The following is a 15,248-nucleotide window of genomic DNA, read 5'->3' as shown; positions in this document are numbered from 1 at the left end:
CCTACCTGGTCAACTCTAACATGCTTGAGGATGTTCCACAGTTAGAATCTCTGTAGGGACCTGGTTAATGCACCATTAGCATCATTGCATTTGGCCGACTGCGACGTCTATCATGTTTGTGTCCTCTTTGATCTGACTTTGATCAGGGCATGGTGAACTCAAACCTGGACCTAAGCATTTCGGTAATTTTTGTCGTAGGCTCACATCAATAACTCGTCGGTACCTTAAACAACGTTAGCCAAAGCATAAATAATTTGCATGTTTTGGCTGGATTTACAGAGTCAAGTTGTTACTTGTAACGTGCCACTTTAAGAACGAACTAGTCATTTTCAACGACAACTTATCCCGAATATGTAAAATGCTTTTTGATAATCAGTGTGTTTTCGACATCTGTCAGTCTCCGTCTTGCAGTAGGTATGGTCAACCTTAAAAATCACATTGATTTGCCGCAGGTGGAGGGAGCGAACGGGAGGGTTCATTGGAACGCTGAGTAACAGACATGTCACAAAAGAACAGACCTATCGCAAACCTCTTAGATTGCTTTAATCTTTCAGCCGGACAGTTTTATCATAGGATGCCGCAACCAACTTCAATATTTGCAACCTCAATATCCAGATCGCCACATGGTTCATGGAAGGTCATCTACAGCCATTAAATTGACGCCTTTGTTGAAACTCATGTCATAACTGGTTCATGCAGGTCACTGGACGTATATTCTTCGGTCCCTTGGCAAAACCGACGGGAAAATGGATTAAATTTCGGTCGTCATGCCAACACACTGGTATCCATTTTTAATACTATTGATTGCGGAATAAGAGATGGTTTCAACGGTCATTTGAAGTGCTTGGCGATTGTTAATGTTACTGCCTAGAAACCCTAGCATTCCTGATTAATGATTTGGCTGACACATAATCCCCAGATGCTGGTAATATTATTTATTGATCATGTTTTCATTTGAACCAAAAAAGCAAGAGAAAAAATGCGGAGTAAGTCAGCGGAACAAGGTGTGCATTAAGCTCGACATTGTGAATATCAATTTTGTATCAAGCATTACAAGTTACGCAATAAACAAATTATAAAGTAAAAACATGAAGAATAATGATATGCAGTTTGCCTCATACATTTATAGACCACAGATACAACGACTTCATCTGTGTAATTTACTGCTAATATATAAACGTCTCCGCACTAGGATAGATCGTATGTGCATTGCGTCTGTCGGAGATTAAGGGATACGGAATTCAATTATGTTTTAATGAAGCGCGCCAACGCAGTAATTGGTGGTATGGCTGTGGCTTCCAGTAAATCCTCCCTATAAATGTTGTGACCAGATACAGTGGCGAGTGTCTATTGGAGTTTGTATTGTCGTGTATGAGGCAGGTATCAAAAGATTGGCCGAACTGGTTGCCAGGAGTTAACGGTTTGATAGTGTGGTTGGTGGCAATGAATTTACGAGTGCAGGCATATCATTAAAACTGAAAGTCTGCCTCAGTACGATCCCTCATAGCCTACAAAACTACTTTGTGTTGTTACTATTTCCCACACTAGGGGCAGCAGCAAGGCTGGCGGGTTTTGCAGTTTTTCTGAACCTGTTGAAGGATGGGTTCAGACTAATTGCTTGTGAGTCTTGCCACAAGGTGATGTTCCGCTCCTAGTGACACAAATATCTAGCGGAGGTTGTGCCGCTGAATTGTGTGGAGCATATTGCTTTGCAATCGTGTACCGTCGTCAACTTGCTTGAGGAATAAACCGCCAACGTCAAAAATGCGCCTGATACGTGGGAACCCATTCGCAGGCATTTCCACGCTAACGGATAGTCCACCTTATATTTTCTCAGCCTTGTGACACAGTTCAGTTGATGTTTTCCAAGGCATCCTGGTACTGTCTCCAATGGCTCATCTTATATTTCCTTAAGACAGCCCGAAGACAAATAGACCCATGCACAATCCTCGCCTATAACCTTGTCACATCTTCTGTCTTTCCAGGTATTTCCATGACGGTCACCAATAATCCGTCTTATATTCTCACGGGCACAAACTGCTGGAACATGACAGACGAGGAGTGGAGTAGAAAGATTTTTCATACAACAGATTATCCTGATAATTATAAAAACGAAACTGACTGTGCTCAACTACTTATAGGTAAGACGAGGTTTGGCAATGTCCTTTTAAAGCAATGGTTATCAATGGCAATGCGTGGAGGTTCCTTCAAATTAGAACGCAGCTCGTTTCAGCTACAAACAATCAATCCTCTCCTTCAAATACTACCATTTAGTCTATTGCTGAAATATAGGAAGGCAATCCTTTGGTCAATGCCGCCTAAATCAAAATAGACCGCAAACATTCTGATAGATCTTGTCACGAGTTGTTGCTTATCCACAGCTTTTTCAATCATTTGAAGGTCCTTAATTTACATGCCACATATTGTCAGAGTTCCAGAGACTTACTGAGACAGTTGCAAATAGACAATAATTCTATAAATCCTAAATTCGCTACGTGTTTGCCATTGACTATTCGAGCCAGGCATGCACCATCAATATTTCATTTTGATATCGCTTATAAACTGGAAATCGTGTCTGCGAGGAGCCATTTAGTCTCCTTTATGTCCAAGTGCTGTGATATCAAATGAGTGTCGCACAGCATATTCGCATTACAAACCGTCAACGATACAACATGTGGATATGGTTATAAATGTTCATAGTACATCGGAGGATGCGTGAAAGCTTGACATTTCTGCGAGGTAAAAGGTGACAAACATTTAATACATTGACTAATGTCTATGATATCCTATCACTGACCCATGACGCGATCAGAACGACTCACAAGATCCTGAGCTCGTCTCAACACAGAAATCAGCTCAATCAGACAATGCTTCAACCTTCAATATGAAACTGCTTCAAAATAAATCTCGTCGGTATGAGTGCTAGTTGGTTTTCTTTGTGTGATGCCCCCTAAGTATGCGTAGGCGAAATCAACACATCAGCCAGCTGCTGCGATACTCAATTTCTAAGTCAGTCTATTTTAGGCAATCTCTCATCAAAAGGCTTCCTTCACGGCTTTGGAGACTTCTATCTCAGGTTTTACAGCACACCTGTCTCATAGAAGGGACGTTTTTCCTTGTCATCAATTTGCTATTTTTATGGACAAATGCAGAACCTTCCCGGACGTTCCCCGACCGTGAAAGGTCGAATTGACGTCATCCACATCATGAGATGTACAGGTGTCACAAAACAAAGTCACATATAGGTCATGTGACACCTCCAATTGCAAAGGGAAATGTGAAAGTTCTGCCTGGAACCACGCTGTTTACTTCGTTAAATGAGTCGCAATCGGACTGGTTGGGCCGATCTCACCTCCAACTGATAAAGGCAACAGATACATTCTCACGTTAGTGGATTATGCGACCAAATATCCTGAGGTAATTGCCTTGCTAAAGATTGGCACAAAAATCGTTACGGAAGTGCTTTTGGACATGTTTGGACTGGGTTGGGATATATCCCAAAGTTTTGTCAGACCTGGGTACACAGTTTATGTGTGATCTTAAGAATGAAGTGGTTGATAAATTTTATCGGACATTGAAATCAATGCTGTATAGGATGTGCTCAGCACGACCTAAAGCAAATATGTTGAAGGAGTTTATCGTTAAACTGGAGTACGTTGCAACTGTAGGTGTTGTTGATGACAACGAGTATGTTGGAGATGGGATGAAGAACACGACAAAAAGGCGCTGTGAGTTACTTTCTTTGCCCAAACTCTGGATGGTGTTCACATTTGCGAGAAACTCGCACCAACTCAACTCGGCTGTAAGAAGTGAAGGAATAGTTGGCCACTAGTCCGGATGAGCTGCCAGATCGGCCGGGACGTACTTCATTCATTAACCATGATATTCAAAGCATTTCCAGTGAGCCGGTGCATGTGAGACAGTATCAACTTCTGTATAACCTGATGATGGAAGCTGTGGTACCGCCATATTCCCCCTACTCTGCTCCAATGGTTATTGTGAAGAAGAGGGATAGTACAAATAGGTTCTGCGTAGATTACCGAAGTTTGAACTGGGTGTCCTTATTCAATCCTGGATAGAATCCGTGCATTGAGACTATTTTCAACAACTTTCAAATAGTTTGATTTGACGAGAGGATACTGGCAGGTAACTTTGTCAGGGAAAGCTAGTATAAAATCAGCATTTACTGTGCCTAATGTTGGGCATCTTCGATTTGTAGTTATGCCTTTTGGGCTCATGCCATGGCTATCCTCGACATATTGACAAGATTGGTTCTGAAGGGGTTGAGGACAATTTCATTGATGACACCCTGGGAGGAGCATGTTGCAGCGATAAAAGAGTTCCTTACGCGGCTACCGAAAGGCCGCATAACGGCGAAACCATCGAAGTGCTATATTGGATATGCCAACTTGGAATGCTTCGGATATGGAGTGGGGGAGAAGTCCAACAGTCCCATGTGCAAGTTGTGGCGATGTGCAGATAAGAGTACCGACACCAGAAACGAGGAGGCACATTAGAGCCTTCCTTGGTCCAATCTTTAGAAATGCCATTTCAGTTATTCACAACTAAAAGCCTAGCATTATCCAGATCATCAGCATGGGAGTCCACTCCAATTTTCGAAAGAAGATCGCATATCATTGTCCTTGATATGTAATCGAAGATGCTACAAAGCAATCATTTCAGTCACGCAGACATATTCGACAGAACCCTTTTAGTGTTTTCTTTTCAGCAGTATCTATAGCAAAACATGTAAAGTTGAGTGTTTTTGCTTAAGAAAAAAAAGTTCAAAACTGTTTTCGGATGACGAAGGTAACTTGTTTTGAAATTTAAGCTCACTGAAGGAAGATATTGTTGGGTTTTTTTAAAAGAATTGTCGTGGTTTTGAGTCTTCAGATGATTCTGTTTGAATATCGCTGATCAAAGCTCATATTTCGGCATTTTTCATGTTTTAATGTAATGAAATATATATTCCTCCTTTTCAGCTCCCAGGGGATATATAGTGCAATTAGATACCCGAGATGCATTTCATATAGAGGAAACTCCAGACTGTGTGTACGATTTCTTAGAATTCCGCGATGGCCCATACGGGTACTCACCGCTTCTAGGCCGTTATTGTGGCAATATCCATCCACCCATCATCACATCAGCCTCACGATACCTGTGGACCAGGTTCAGATCAGACGACACCATAGAACGTTTAGGATTTAAAGCTGTTTTTACTTATATAAAAGACCCAAAAGGTAAGTCATTATCGATAAGCGGCCAGTTTAGAAACTGACCACCATTTTGAGTACTCTGAACATGAACAAAACAATGACACCAATATGAGCATCTCGTTGACTTCGTGAGAGAGATACGTGAGGCTCATGTTTGATTCAGTCGATAAAAACCGTAGAAATGTAATATGCCGTCTCCGTCTCATCAATATATTCCAATAGAGCGTAGACACCAATCCTCACCACAGGTTATATTAATCCCTGATGCAATTAGCATTGCATCCAAACCACACGGGACGAGGTAAAGCGAGAAGCCATTGAAGGACGAGATATCGATTATTCCCGCCTCCATCCGTAGGAGAACTGTGATCCGGGGCGCACATCCAAGCGTCACCCAATTCAATTACCAGAAGAATGTTCACTAGAAATCTAATTTGTATCAATTTTGAAACGAATTATCGTCAATCTGGTAACAAACGATCTGATAATCTTATTTTGCAGCCATCGAGATAGACAATAGCAGGAATTTTACAGGTACGTGATGAGATATTTAATGGTGATTTATATTCTCTGCGATGCATTTTCATGAAGTGGCTTATTGATAAAGTGCGCGGTTCGCCTTAAAGTGCATACAGCCAAAGAGTCAGAATTCATGAATCAATATTTGGATGAGCGGATTTATGTTTTTATTGGCGCAAATAAAGGGATTTAATTGTTGACATTCCATCCCTTGCCGACGTAGTGCAGGTCGCAGCTATCTTAACCCATTGACCGTAAAGGATAAGTTGAAATCCTGACACATTCCCATCATCTGCAACTGTAACGTCTTTGGTGTAGTATATAAAGGAAATTGACAGAAAATCAACATGTGCAATACCAAGGAGTCAGTTGCAACTATGTTCACCGCAAATATCACCCGACACGAATTTCCTGGATCCCCATGCCAAACTACAGATAAATATGCATAGTATTGATATGCAGAGAGACTCAACGTACTTCCCACTGGTAGTTTGTCCATCATTAATAGTCCACAACCGTCTCTTCAAACCACTAAACCTTCCGATGGAGCTAGATTAAGGTTGTGACCGGGCTTAAGCGCAGTACTTACACGGCCCCAACGGAAGGTGGTCGGCATGTTAACATCGCAAAGAAAAACAACAGAAACATTTTCCTACCCGCTCGACCAACGTTCCAGGCCAGCGAGGCTTATGGTTTTTATTGATTCGTTGAGGCGAGCGTAAAATAAATGTTCCTGAGCCCGGAAGGGATTTGTAAAATCAACCATTCGTGAGAGAATGCTAAGCGCAGATACATGAAGTATGCGACAGTGTAGCAATGATGAAAAGCAAGTTTGTGGTTGGTTAATTTCGTTTTGCTTCTTTGTCGTGGAGTCATCCTACGATTCTTTGGTCGTATGGGCAAATACACCATTTTTGGATCATTCGGAGATTGGCTGGTATCGATGTTAGCACAGACCAGGGCCCAGTTGCTCCATCGACGTTAGAGAAAACACCAGTGTTAGCTCAACTAAGCGTTTTCTTCTTAAATAGTCTGTGAGCTTGATTTACAATATCAGGGTTAGGGCTGACGCCAACGTTACTGCTAATGCCGATTGAGCAACGTGGCCCAAGATGTCGACAGTCTCAAAACTGCTTTCAACACCTTTATGACAAAGATATTGACGTGTATATTGAATATTTGTATGTCTACCCCGTAGCCTGACCAATCATGAATATAGCATCAAAAGAAGTTATCTAAACGTCTTTGTCGTGTATTTATCTTATCATGTGCACTTTCATGTCTGTCACGTTCGGTCTCAGTAGGGCAACAAGGAGACATGGGAAGCGACGACGATGCTGACTACCAAGGTTTGTCATGCTGGCCGTTGACTTTTGTTGTCAAGATGTTTCAAGATGCATGTGGTGTGTCCCTATTGTTGTAAGGGCGAAGAAGCAGTTTAGTGGTCCGTGTTGTACTGTTTTGTTCCCTGGTGTTGTAAGTTAAGATATCATAAAAATTTGGTACCTTGGTGTTTCAGTGTTCCCCTTGCCTATTTCATCCATCAAATAGCATTAGTCGTGTGTATCTGGTACATGTCTTAGAGCATCCTGTTTGTCCTGTAGCGTGGTTAGATGACTATACATGTTGTTCCTTTGCTGCTTCATCCATCGTAGCTCCATCTGTTGTTACATCGTCCAAGCCATTGAGTGGTATCTGACATCTCATAAGAGGTGTTTGAAGGAAATATTGGAATATGTAGTTTGCTTGCATGAAAGTGGCTCGTTTATCTGAGCTTTCACAGTAGTCCAACTGTGTCATTAGTGGACATGGTCACTGGCGAAGTATTGCGAATACCCTGAAACTCCAGGACAAGTGATTATGACTTTAAAGGCAGAAATAGAAAATAAACGTGATATATTTTCCCCACAGCGACGAAAACAACTCCACGTCAGCTGTGAAGACAAAGTCACAATCTCCATAATTCAAGTATCTCATATCAGTTGTCCTGTTAGTGACGGGGTCAGTAGCAAGTCAACCTTTGTCTTGTTCCTCAGAGTCGTTTTCTTCTTCCTTCGATCTTTGTCATCTTGTTTGCAGTATGCAGAATAGCCTTAAATGAATACAACACGCCGTCTCGGTTAGATGGTACCATCTCGTCCAGACACAGCATTCCGAAATGGGTGATATCACGCTCCGAGCTTCATAACCTGCCTTTCAACTGCACGTGGGAGATCAACGCACCCAGGAATTATCAGGTAATGTAGCGGCCATATTGAAATACAGGCTACTTCCGGTAGTTTTGTTGCAGCCATATTGAAATTTAGGACACTTCCGGTAGTCGTTGCTGTCACGTAGTAGGATCATTCCGACGAAGGTTTCAGTTCATTTATTTGGCACCGTGGATTGAACCTTGCTACTAATTGATTTGAAAAGATTAAAGAGACAGTTGTTGGCGTTAATTTCGATGATTACACACGGAGGGAGCAGCACGGAACGTGTGTTTGCTGATGGATGTTACATCCAGTGTACAGTAAGCCTTCCACTCATCTGCCTCACCCTTACACAGGACTGTCTTTCAGAGAGGGTGTGTGGGGTGCGGCGGGTGGAGTCACTGTTTCCCTAAGAAAAACAGATAATTCCACTTTCATTGTAACATGGACTTGTAACATACTCGTGTTGTTTATTTCAGATATCGCTTCGCTTTTTGTACATAAAAGACATGTTATCCAAAAAATGCAAAGATAGCGCTATAGAGATATATGACGGCCGGTCACTGGAGTCGGATCGGAAGGCGAAGTTGTGTACTAACAATGCAATAGACTACCTGTCCACATATAATAGAGTAATGATCAGACTCTACTCGCGTGATGTTAACCAGCGTGCCTCATTCCAAGTCCAGTATACTCTCTTCACGTCAGGCCACTCAGGTGAGCAAATAACCTCTGTTTGTACTAAATATACCCACCAGGGTATGATTCATTAGCGAAGGCCACGGTTCGTCGTATTTTATACCCACTGTGTCTCAGAAATCGACTGTTTGGACCTGGGGACAAGTAACCACATCTGCAATGTACCGAACGGATGAGTTCAAGAAGCAATAGCTCCCATGTGTAGACTCAGTAGCAATAGATACAAAAATGCATTTTAAAAGTTTTTCGCTGCTGTTGTTCGCATACCATTCTTGCTAACGTATAGTGTTAGGTTTATATATAATTCCTTATTAACTTCACCTGCATACCAACTGGAACATAATATCATAACTACAAAGGCTGAAAACATATGGCCACATTACCATTGATTACGAGAGTGAAATTAGCTTGAAAAATTGTTCAACAGCCTTCAAATGGTAAATTGAATGGAACTAAATCGCCCTTACGCCACTTCTTTGTGCGGGAATTTATGATATTAAATTTCCAGAAGGATTTAGTCGTTTGTTGACAATATCAGCGGATAATCGAAATAGAAACTCTTTCCTTTGATATTCTTTATTATTAGAAATTAAAGGGGGTAAGACCCCCACACACCCACCCCCACACCCCACTCACCCTACCCACCCTCGATATTTATATAGACTACATTGTAAGGTGATTTGTAGGAGTGGGCCCAAAGTGCAAGCTGACATCAATGACGATGTCGATAGCATCATCATGCCTTGGATCTGATGGGTCACAAATGACACTGGAACTCGAAATATGTTTTTCAATATAAGTTCGTGAGGGGAAAATGCTTTGTTTCGCCCTTGGTATACTTGAATTCGCCCTATATCAATTCGCATATCACTTGTATAAAATGTACAGTCAAGTCCGGCATTCTTGTTAGAGTGATCTTTAATCGCTAGCTCACCAAGCGTGGGGCTGTGTCGTTATTGGCGCAACGGATAGATTACCGTTTGGCGGCGAGTGGTGAACCAGTTGTCGGAGTATTCGGTCAGGGGCCACCAGTAACTGGCTAAGGATCAGTGTCTGCCTTCCACTTCGATCGCGGTGGAGTGCCGGCAAACCTCTCAGAGCAAACTCATTGGTAAGAGGGTCGAGGAGTAGTGAGGACAATCTGGCGTCGATCCTTATTTTGAGATGTGATGCGGACATAACTTGGTGGAGGAATATCTCTGTCTGACATTGAAAATAGTTAAGCCTATTTTGTACTGTTTCTGAGATTAAATTCGGCGATGGAATGTCGATTTGAGATCTTGTATTGATCGACTGACGACTGTAGGGAGATACGTTTTCTGTTTTCAAGAAGACAATTTCGAGGGTCAGTTGGATATCGGATTTTAAAATCAGTGATCCTAATGTCGTGGTGGAATCTTATATAGGAGGAGAAAAGTCTATACTTTTTGTATAGCGTTGTATCAAAGGCAAGTAAGTTCGATGTATCCTTAAGGGGTTGTAGATGACTGGCTTGTAAAACTAAGCCTTGAATGAGAGTCTGCGCTGATTATGCTAGTGTCGTCTCGTAATAGTTTGAGTCTGGTAAGGAATCGATATCAGTATGTTAAATACCAGTTATAAAGAACTGGTTACCGGTAGTGAATTTCTTTGGTATTTGATATTCAGCTCAAAGAAACATATCCGCAGTTGGAAAAAGTTAATGGTTGGAGACCCGATCCATTTTCTAATTAACGTATTTACTGACTATTTACTCATTTCCAATCCAGATTTAACTCAATATTTGATGCTTCAGGGTCGTTTTTATGATTTTACCTCGCGCATGTAATGTATACTTGTACAGAGTCTACTCATATTACTTCAAATCAAGTGTTAACAACACTTCAAACAGGCAAAACCAGCTAAAACACTGAATCAATAGCAAGAAATATAACCCAATATCTACATGACACTTGACTCTTCGTCTAAATCCCAAATCTGGCTTTGCTGTAGATGATATGGTCAACATATTGTAATAACCCATCATTGCATGCCACCTGTAGGATAGAATGATAGGGTCACTAGTATTGCATTACTCGAATGAATAATCAAAACAAGGAACATCAACACCAGTCATGTGGCTTTTGACCTCTATCAGGATCGATAGGGTCAATACTAATGTGATTGTTAATACATCACCGGATTAAATAATTACCTTTGATCAATATTGGAGGTTGTTGTAGGGAACTGCAACAAGGAGTTGGTACTGTTTGGTCGGTACACCTCCACTCCTCAGCTGCTTGTTGTTAAAGGATCATATTCTAGAGTTATTTGTTGTCCTCTCTGTTGAACGCTGATCATATTCTAGAGTTATTTGTTGTCCTCTCTGTTGAACACTGATCATTCTAGAGTCATTTGTTGTCCTCTCTGTTGAACACTGATCATATTCTAGAGTCATTTGTTGTCCTCTCTGTTGAACACTGATCATATTCTAGAGTCATTTGTTGTCCTCTCTGTTGAACACTGATCATATTCTAGAGTCATTTGTTGTCCTCTCTGTTGAACGCTGATCATATTCTAGAGTCATTTGTTGTCCTCTCTGTTGAACGCTGATCATATTCTAGAGTCATTTGTTGTCCTCTCTGTTGAACACTGATCATATTCTAGAGTCATTTGTTGCATGATTAATCTGCCAGTAATTTGTGAAACAGGGACGACAAGCAAACCTTGGTGGCCCAAACCTGTGCGTTTCGTCTTGAGAAATCCTGTAGATTCCTACTTGTCTCACCTAACATTACGAATGACCTCCCGTACAGTGCCTTTCGATATCATCAAGCGAAATAATAGAATAAAATCCAAAGGTGCTTAACCCCAAGGCGTAACGTTTGGTTTATATACGAGATTAATAGGTCCTAGCGCTGGTCTCTAACTTTTCACGTTAATAAGTTACCCTAAAGGTAGGTTATTTAAAGGACTAAGAATAACAGTTTTGGATGAAAAAACCCTGGATATGTGTTCTCGATCAGAAGTTTCTAACAATAGACTTCTCTCGAGCATTATATCACGCTAAATCTTACTAGAAACTTTTATTGGCTTCGATTTCCAGTTTGATTTAACAATCTGACATAGCGGGCATGATCCATCTCCGTCAAAAGTTCGTAAAGAGACATAACCGGTCGACTAGACACTATTCTTGCTCCAAGCAAGAGTTGTATCTATCATATCAAAGGTGCAGATAGAAAAAGTCTGATATCCGTTAAGATGATTAAGTGGCTATTCAAGGGGCACACGTTTTACCTCTTGATGCAAAAGAAATGGTTCAGCCATCTTGGCAGAAAATGACGCCACATTATGTAAAATCCAACAATGACATTATCAAGTCTTCGACGGTCGGGCACTACCAGTTCAGTGTATTCTTAGCAAATAATTACGTCCATGTTCTGACGCCCAGACTTAATTAAGAATTGAAATTCTGCCATCAAAGACTTCTCTTCGTTTAATGTTGTAGGCAATGCTATATTAAGTTTTCGTATGAAACTAATTTAAGCGTTTCCAATTCTTGATCAACCTCTGTACTTGGGCTCGTTACTCGAGCATACATATGTGAAGACAACTAGTTAGATTTTGGGTGTGATATTGAAATCAACACCGCGCTGTTAGGCATCTAGTAATAAAATCCCCAGTCCTTTTGCCAAAGAGCCTGAAGATAATGTCCCAAACTAAGTGCTTGAGGTTGGTAGAAAAGAAGTCAAATGACATTGGTTACGAATCACCGTTGATTACCGCAAAAGAAATCATTGGATCTCTCCTCCACCCTAAGCTCCGCACAACCAAAACGAGTTAGCCCTCTCCTAATCTTATTCATAACCGTATAACCTCTATTTTGAGAAGATTCTTTCCCCATCAGTGTTGTTGCGTCGGCAAATACGTTGTTTATCGTACTCTGCCAAATAACGGCCTGGGGCACCCAAATGATTAAGAACACTGAACTCGGCTCGCTCCACAAAAGCTTTCGTTGGCGGTGGTAAAATTGGTCTAGATGAAATTAACGATGCACTCTTTCATCAGCTCTGGAGCATCTGCTGTAGGGCAGGGAACCGCTAGTATGGCCAACATCTAATCTTTGCCGAGCTGAGTTCGTCCAGCTGGATTGTTCTCAACTAGATTGGTAGGGAGAGTGAAAAAGGACTGTGGTACTTCCACGACGAAATGATTATATGAATTACTTTCGAGGGCTATAACTCTGCCATGGAGAGATCGTTATACCATTTCAATTAAAAGCAAGAGAGCAAATACTTGTATGCCTAAGAGAATCGCTGCAAACTCAATTACAGCCTGTTGCAATAGAACTGAAAGTGGTTCTTTCATGGTTTGTCTTGGTCATCCATTAACGGATGATCAACGGATCTCTCTGTTAAGAACTGTATTGCCGGCAAGTTCTGATCGGTCAGAACTGTACAATGAACGAGTGGCCTCAGTAGGGAATAAAGATAGTCCTGACAGTGACAAGGGCGCAATGGTTAATTGAAATGCTGCCTTCTTCAGTTAATTCCTCATGCAGATTATTCTGTGGAATAGAACTTTTGAAGTACTTCTTGAAGCAGTTTCTTTGTTCCACTTGCCTTTGTTTCGTCACTTGTTGAATCGCTGTAAGAGGTCCCTCTCATCAGTATATCGATGGCCGACCTTGTTCCTTCGCAACTTCTCCCATGGGGGCTCTGCAGTTCCTTCTCACTGTTGTCGTTTTTGGGCAAAATGGAATTACAGTTCGTTCGACAGGCAAGATGTCCTATACAAAAAGTCCCTTGCACAAAACTTGCACCCCCCCCCCCTCAAGAGTATCTCAGTGACTTTAAACAAATAATGTGGTTGTAGACAAATTTAAAATGTTGTTCTTCTTGTGTTTTTTCAGGTATTTGCACTAGCTACGGGTATAGGTGTGCAGCCAATATATGCATCAATAACACCCTCTTGTGTAACGGACGCGAGAACTGTCAGTCAGGGTCGGACGAGACGTACTGTGACGGAGCGACAGGTAGGACATGTATTCTATACTTTCACGACCATCACCCTCATCATCGTAATCATCATCATCATCGCAATCTTTTACATCATCATCATATGTACCGTTATCGTAATCATCCCAGCATCTTATCACCTTTATCATTTCAACCTCGAAGCCTGAGTGATCATTGGTTTGAAATGCAATGCAATTTCTTACACGTCGCATCTTAAATTTAAAAGATCGTATATGATAATCGTATGCCAATATCCTCCTTGGGGTAGGGGTAGTTTGGAAGGCTGCATTTATCTTCAATTGTTAAAAACACGTCAGATCATGATTTTCCCTAATACAAAAGTGAGGTCGTGTACGCTGTAGATCTGTGCATATCTTGATATGTTGCCAATGACATTGGAATGAATAACTGGCTTGAGGTCTAGGATGTGGTTCCTCGTGTTACCGTTTCTTACTTATGGATTCTTCCCGTGCGTTGGCCATATCGCTCGCCACTGAACATATTCGGCAACCTGTCCCAGACAGTTACACGGTACAAGTGACAAGGCAAGCATAGCTAATTAGGACCCAATCACGTTTATCACAACTCCACACCAAATAATCATGTCGTCACACCAGTTCTAGAATAGTAATGAAAAGTGTTTGTCTCACAGGGTCGATTGATTTACAGATTCATACAGAAAGTCGAGACTACTCTCAGATGCTATCTGGAAACGGAATTCTAATAAAAAGGGTTAGCGCTATTATCCGATATGACCGCTGCTCAAATCAGGGTGACCAAGATTAACCTGTCAATGTACATGCTATCGGAGAAGTGGTTACTGGCTTTGCATCAGAATCAATGGTTTGGCTGTATACCTTCAGCCGGCTTGGCACCTGATCAATGTCCCGATAGAATCAGGATATCGTCTTCCAACCACTGCTCTGTGGAAAGGTTGGCCCCAGCTTATTGAGGATGTGGGATTCTTACTGTATGCACCCCCCCCCCTCAAATATACACCAGTATACGAGTTATCAAACCATTTCCTCTCTAATTTGACATGAAATACACTCTAGGTGAGGCTAGCGGTGGGTGAAGTCAGTCCCATCTATTTTCTCCTAAGTGGGTCGTAAAAATGCATGCCGATAGCTGTCTGTTGATTGTATTATGAATTGGGACCCATTAGGTACATTTAGTAGCCTGTCGTATCGAAGTTTGATGATGTTCGTTATTCTCTCAAGGCGTTCCCGAAAGTCTGATATTCAGTTTGTAAATGTCATATACTTGGTGATAATGAAAATGGTTTTGGTCACAGACACAAAATAGACAAGAATATGCAAATAGGATGAATTAAGGCATGATTGTCTTGCGACGACCTTCGAACTAAATCCAATTTAACAATACAAATGATGAGTCGATTTTTATCTTCCCGCGCTTGATACCTTCGTCCCTGAAGCCGGCTTGACAATAGCGTTTTCCTTCCCAAAATCGATGAAGCAGCCAAAACTCTCTACAGATTCAGGCAGTCTATTCAAAGCGAAATTGAACTGACCTCAAGGAGAGCTTCCTAGCCATGGAGGAAATTAAAATTTAGGGAGCTATTGTTACTTGTGGCTCATTCTCCCTGGGCTTATCAAGCATAATGTGAGGTAGATACAGCCTGAATA

At 41.5% G+C, this 15,248-nt stretch overlaps 1 protein-coding gene across 3 annotated transcripts in view; it reads left to right on the top strand.

The window, feature by feature from the left end:
- The window catches only part of LOC135496212 (uncharacterized), an 82,588-nt gene that overhangs the window by 53,733 nt on the left and 13,607 nt on the right, over positions 1–15,248 (top strand). The window contains exons 4-10 of one of the 3 annotated variants that reach the window (XM_064785395.1): positions 1,986–2,141; positions 4,983–5,240; positions 5,718–5,750; positions 7,040–7,084; positions 7,815–7,972; positions 8,407–8,644; positions 13,497–13,619. In XM_064785395.1, the coding sequence (XP_064641465.1) occupies positions 1,986–2,141; positions 4,983–5,240; positions 5,718–5,750; positions 7,040–7,084; positions 7,815–7,972; positions 8,407–8,644; positions 13,497–13,619 (1,011 nt within the window). Of the gene's footprint in view, positions 1–1,985; positions 2,142–4,982; positions 5,241–5,717; positions 5,751–7,036; positions 7,085–7,814; positions 7,973–8,406; positions 8,645–13,496; positions 13,620–15,248 lie in introns of all 3 variants that reach the window. The other 2 variants (XM_064785394.1, XM_064785396.1) reach the window with 2 other exon arrangements.

This window comes from Lineus longissimus, chromosome 11 (genome assembly GCF_910592395.1).
Source record: "Lineus longissimus chromosome 11, tnLinLong1.2, whole genome shotgun sequence".
NCBI lineage: Eukaryota > Metazoa > Nemertea > Pilidiophora > Heteronemertea > Lineidae > Lineus > Lineus longissimus.
The sequence above is the reverse complement of the archived record's forward strand: the minus strand, read 5'-3'. Positions and strand labels throughout refer to the sequence as shown.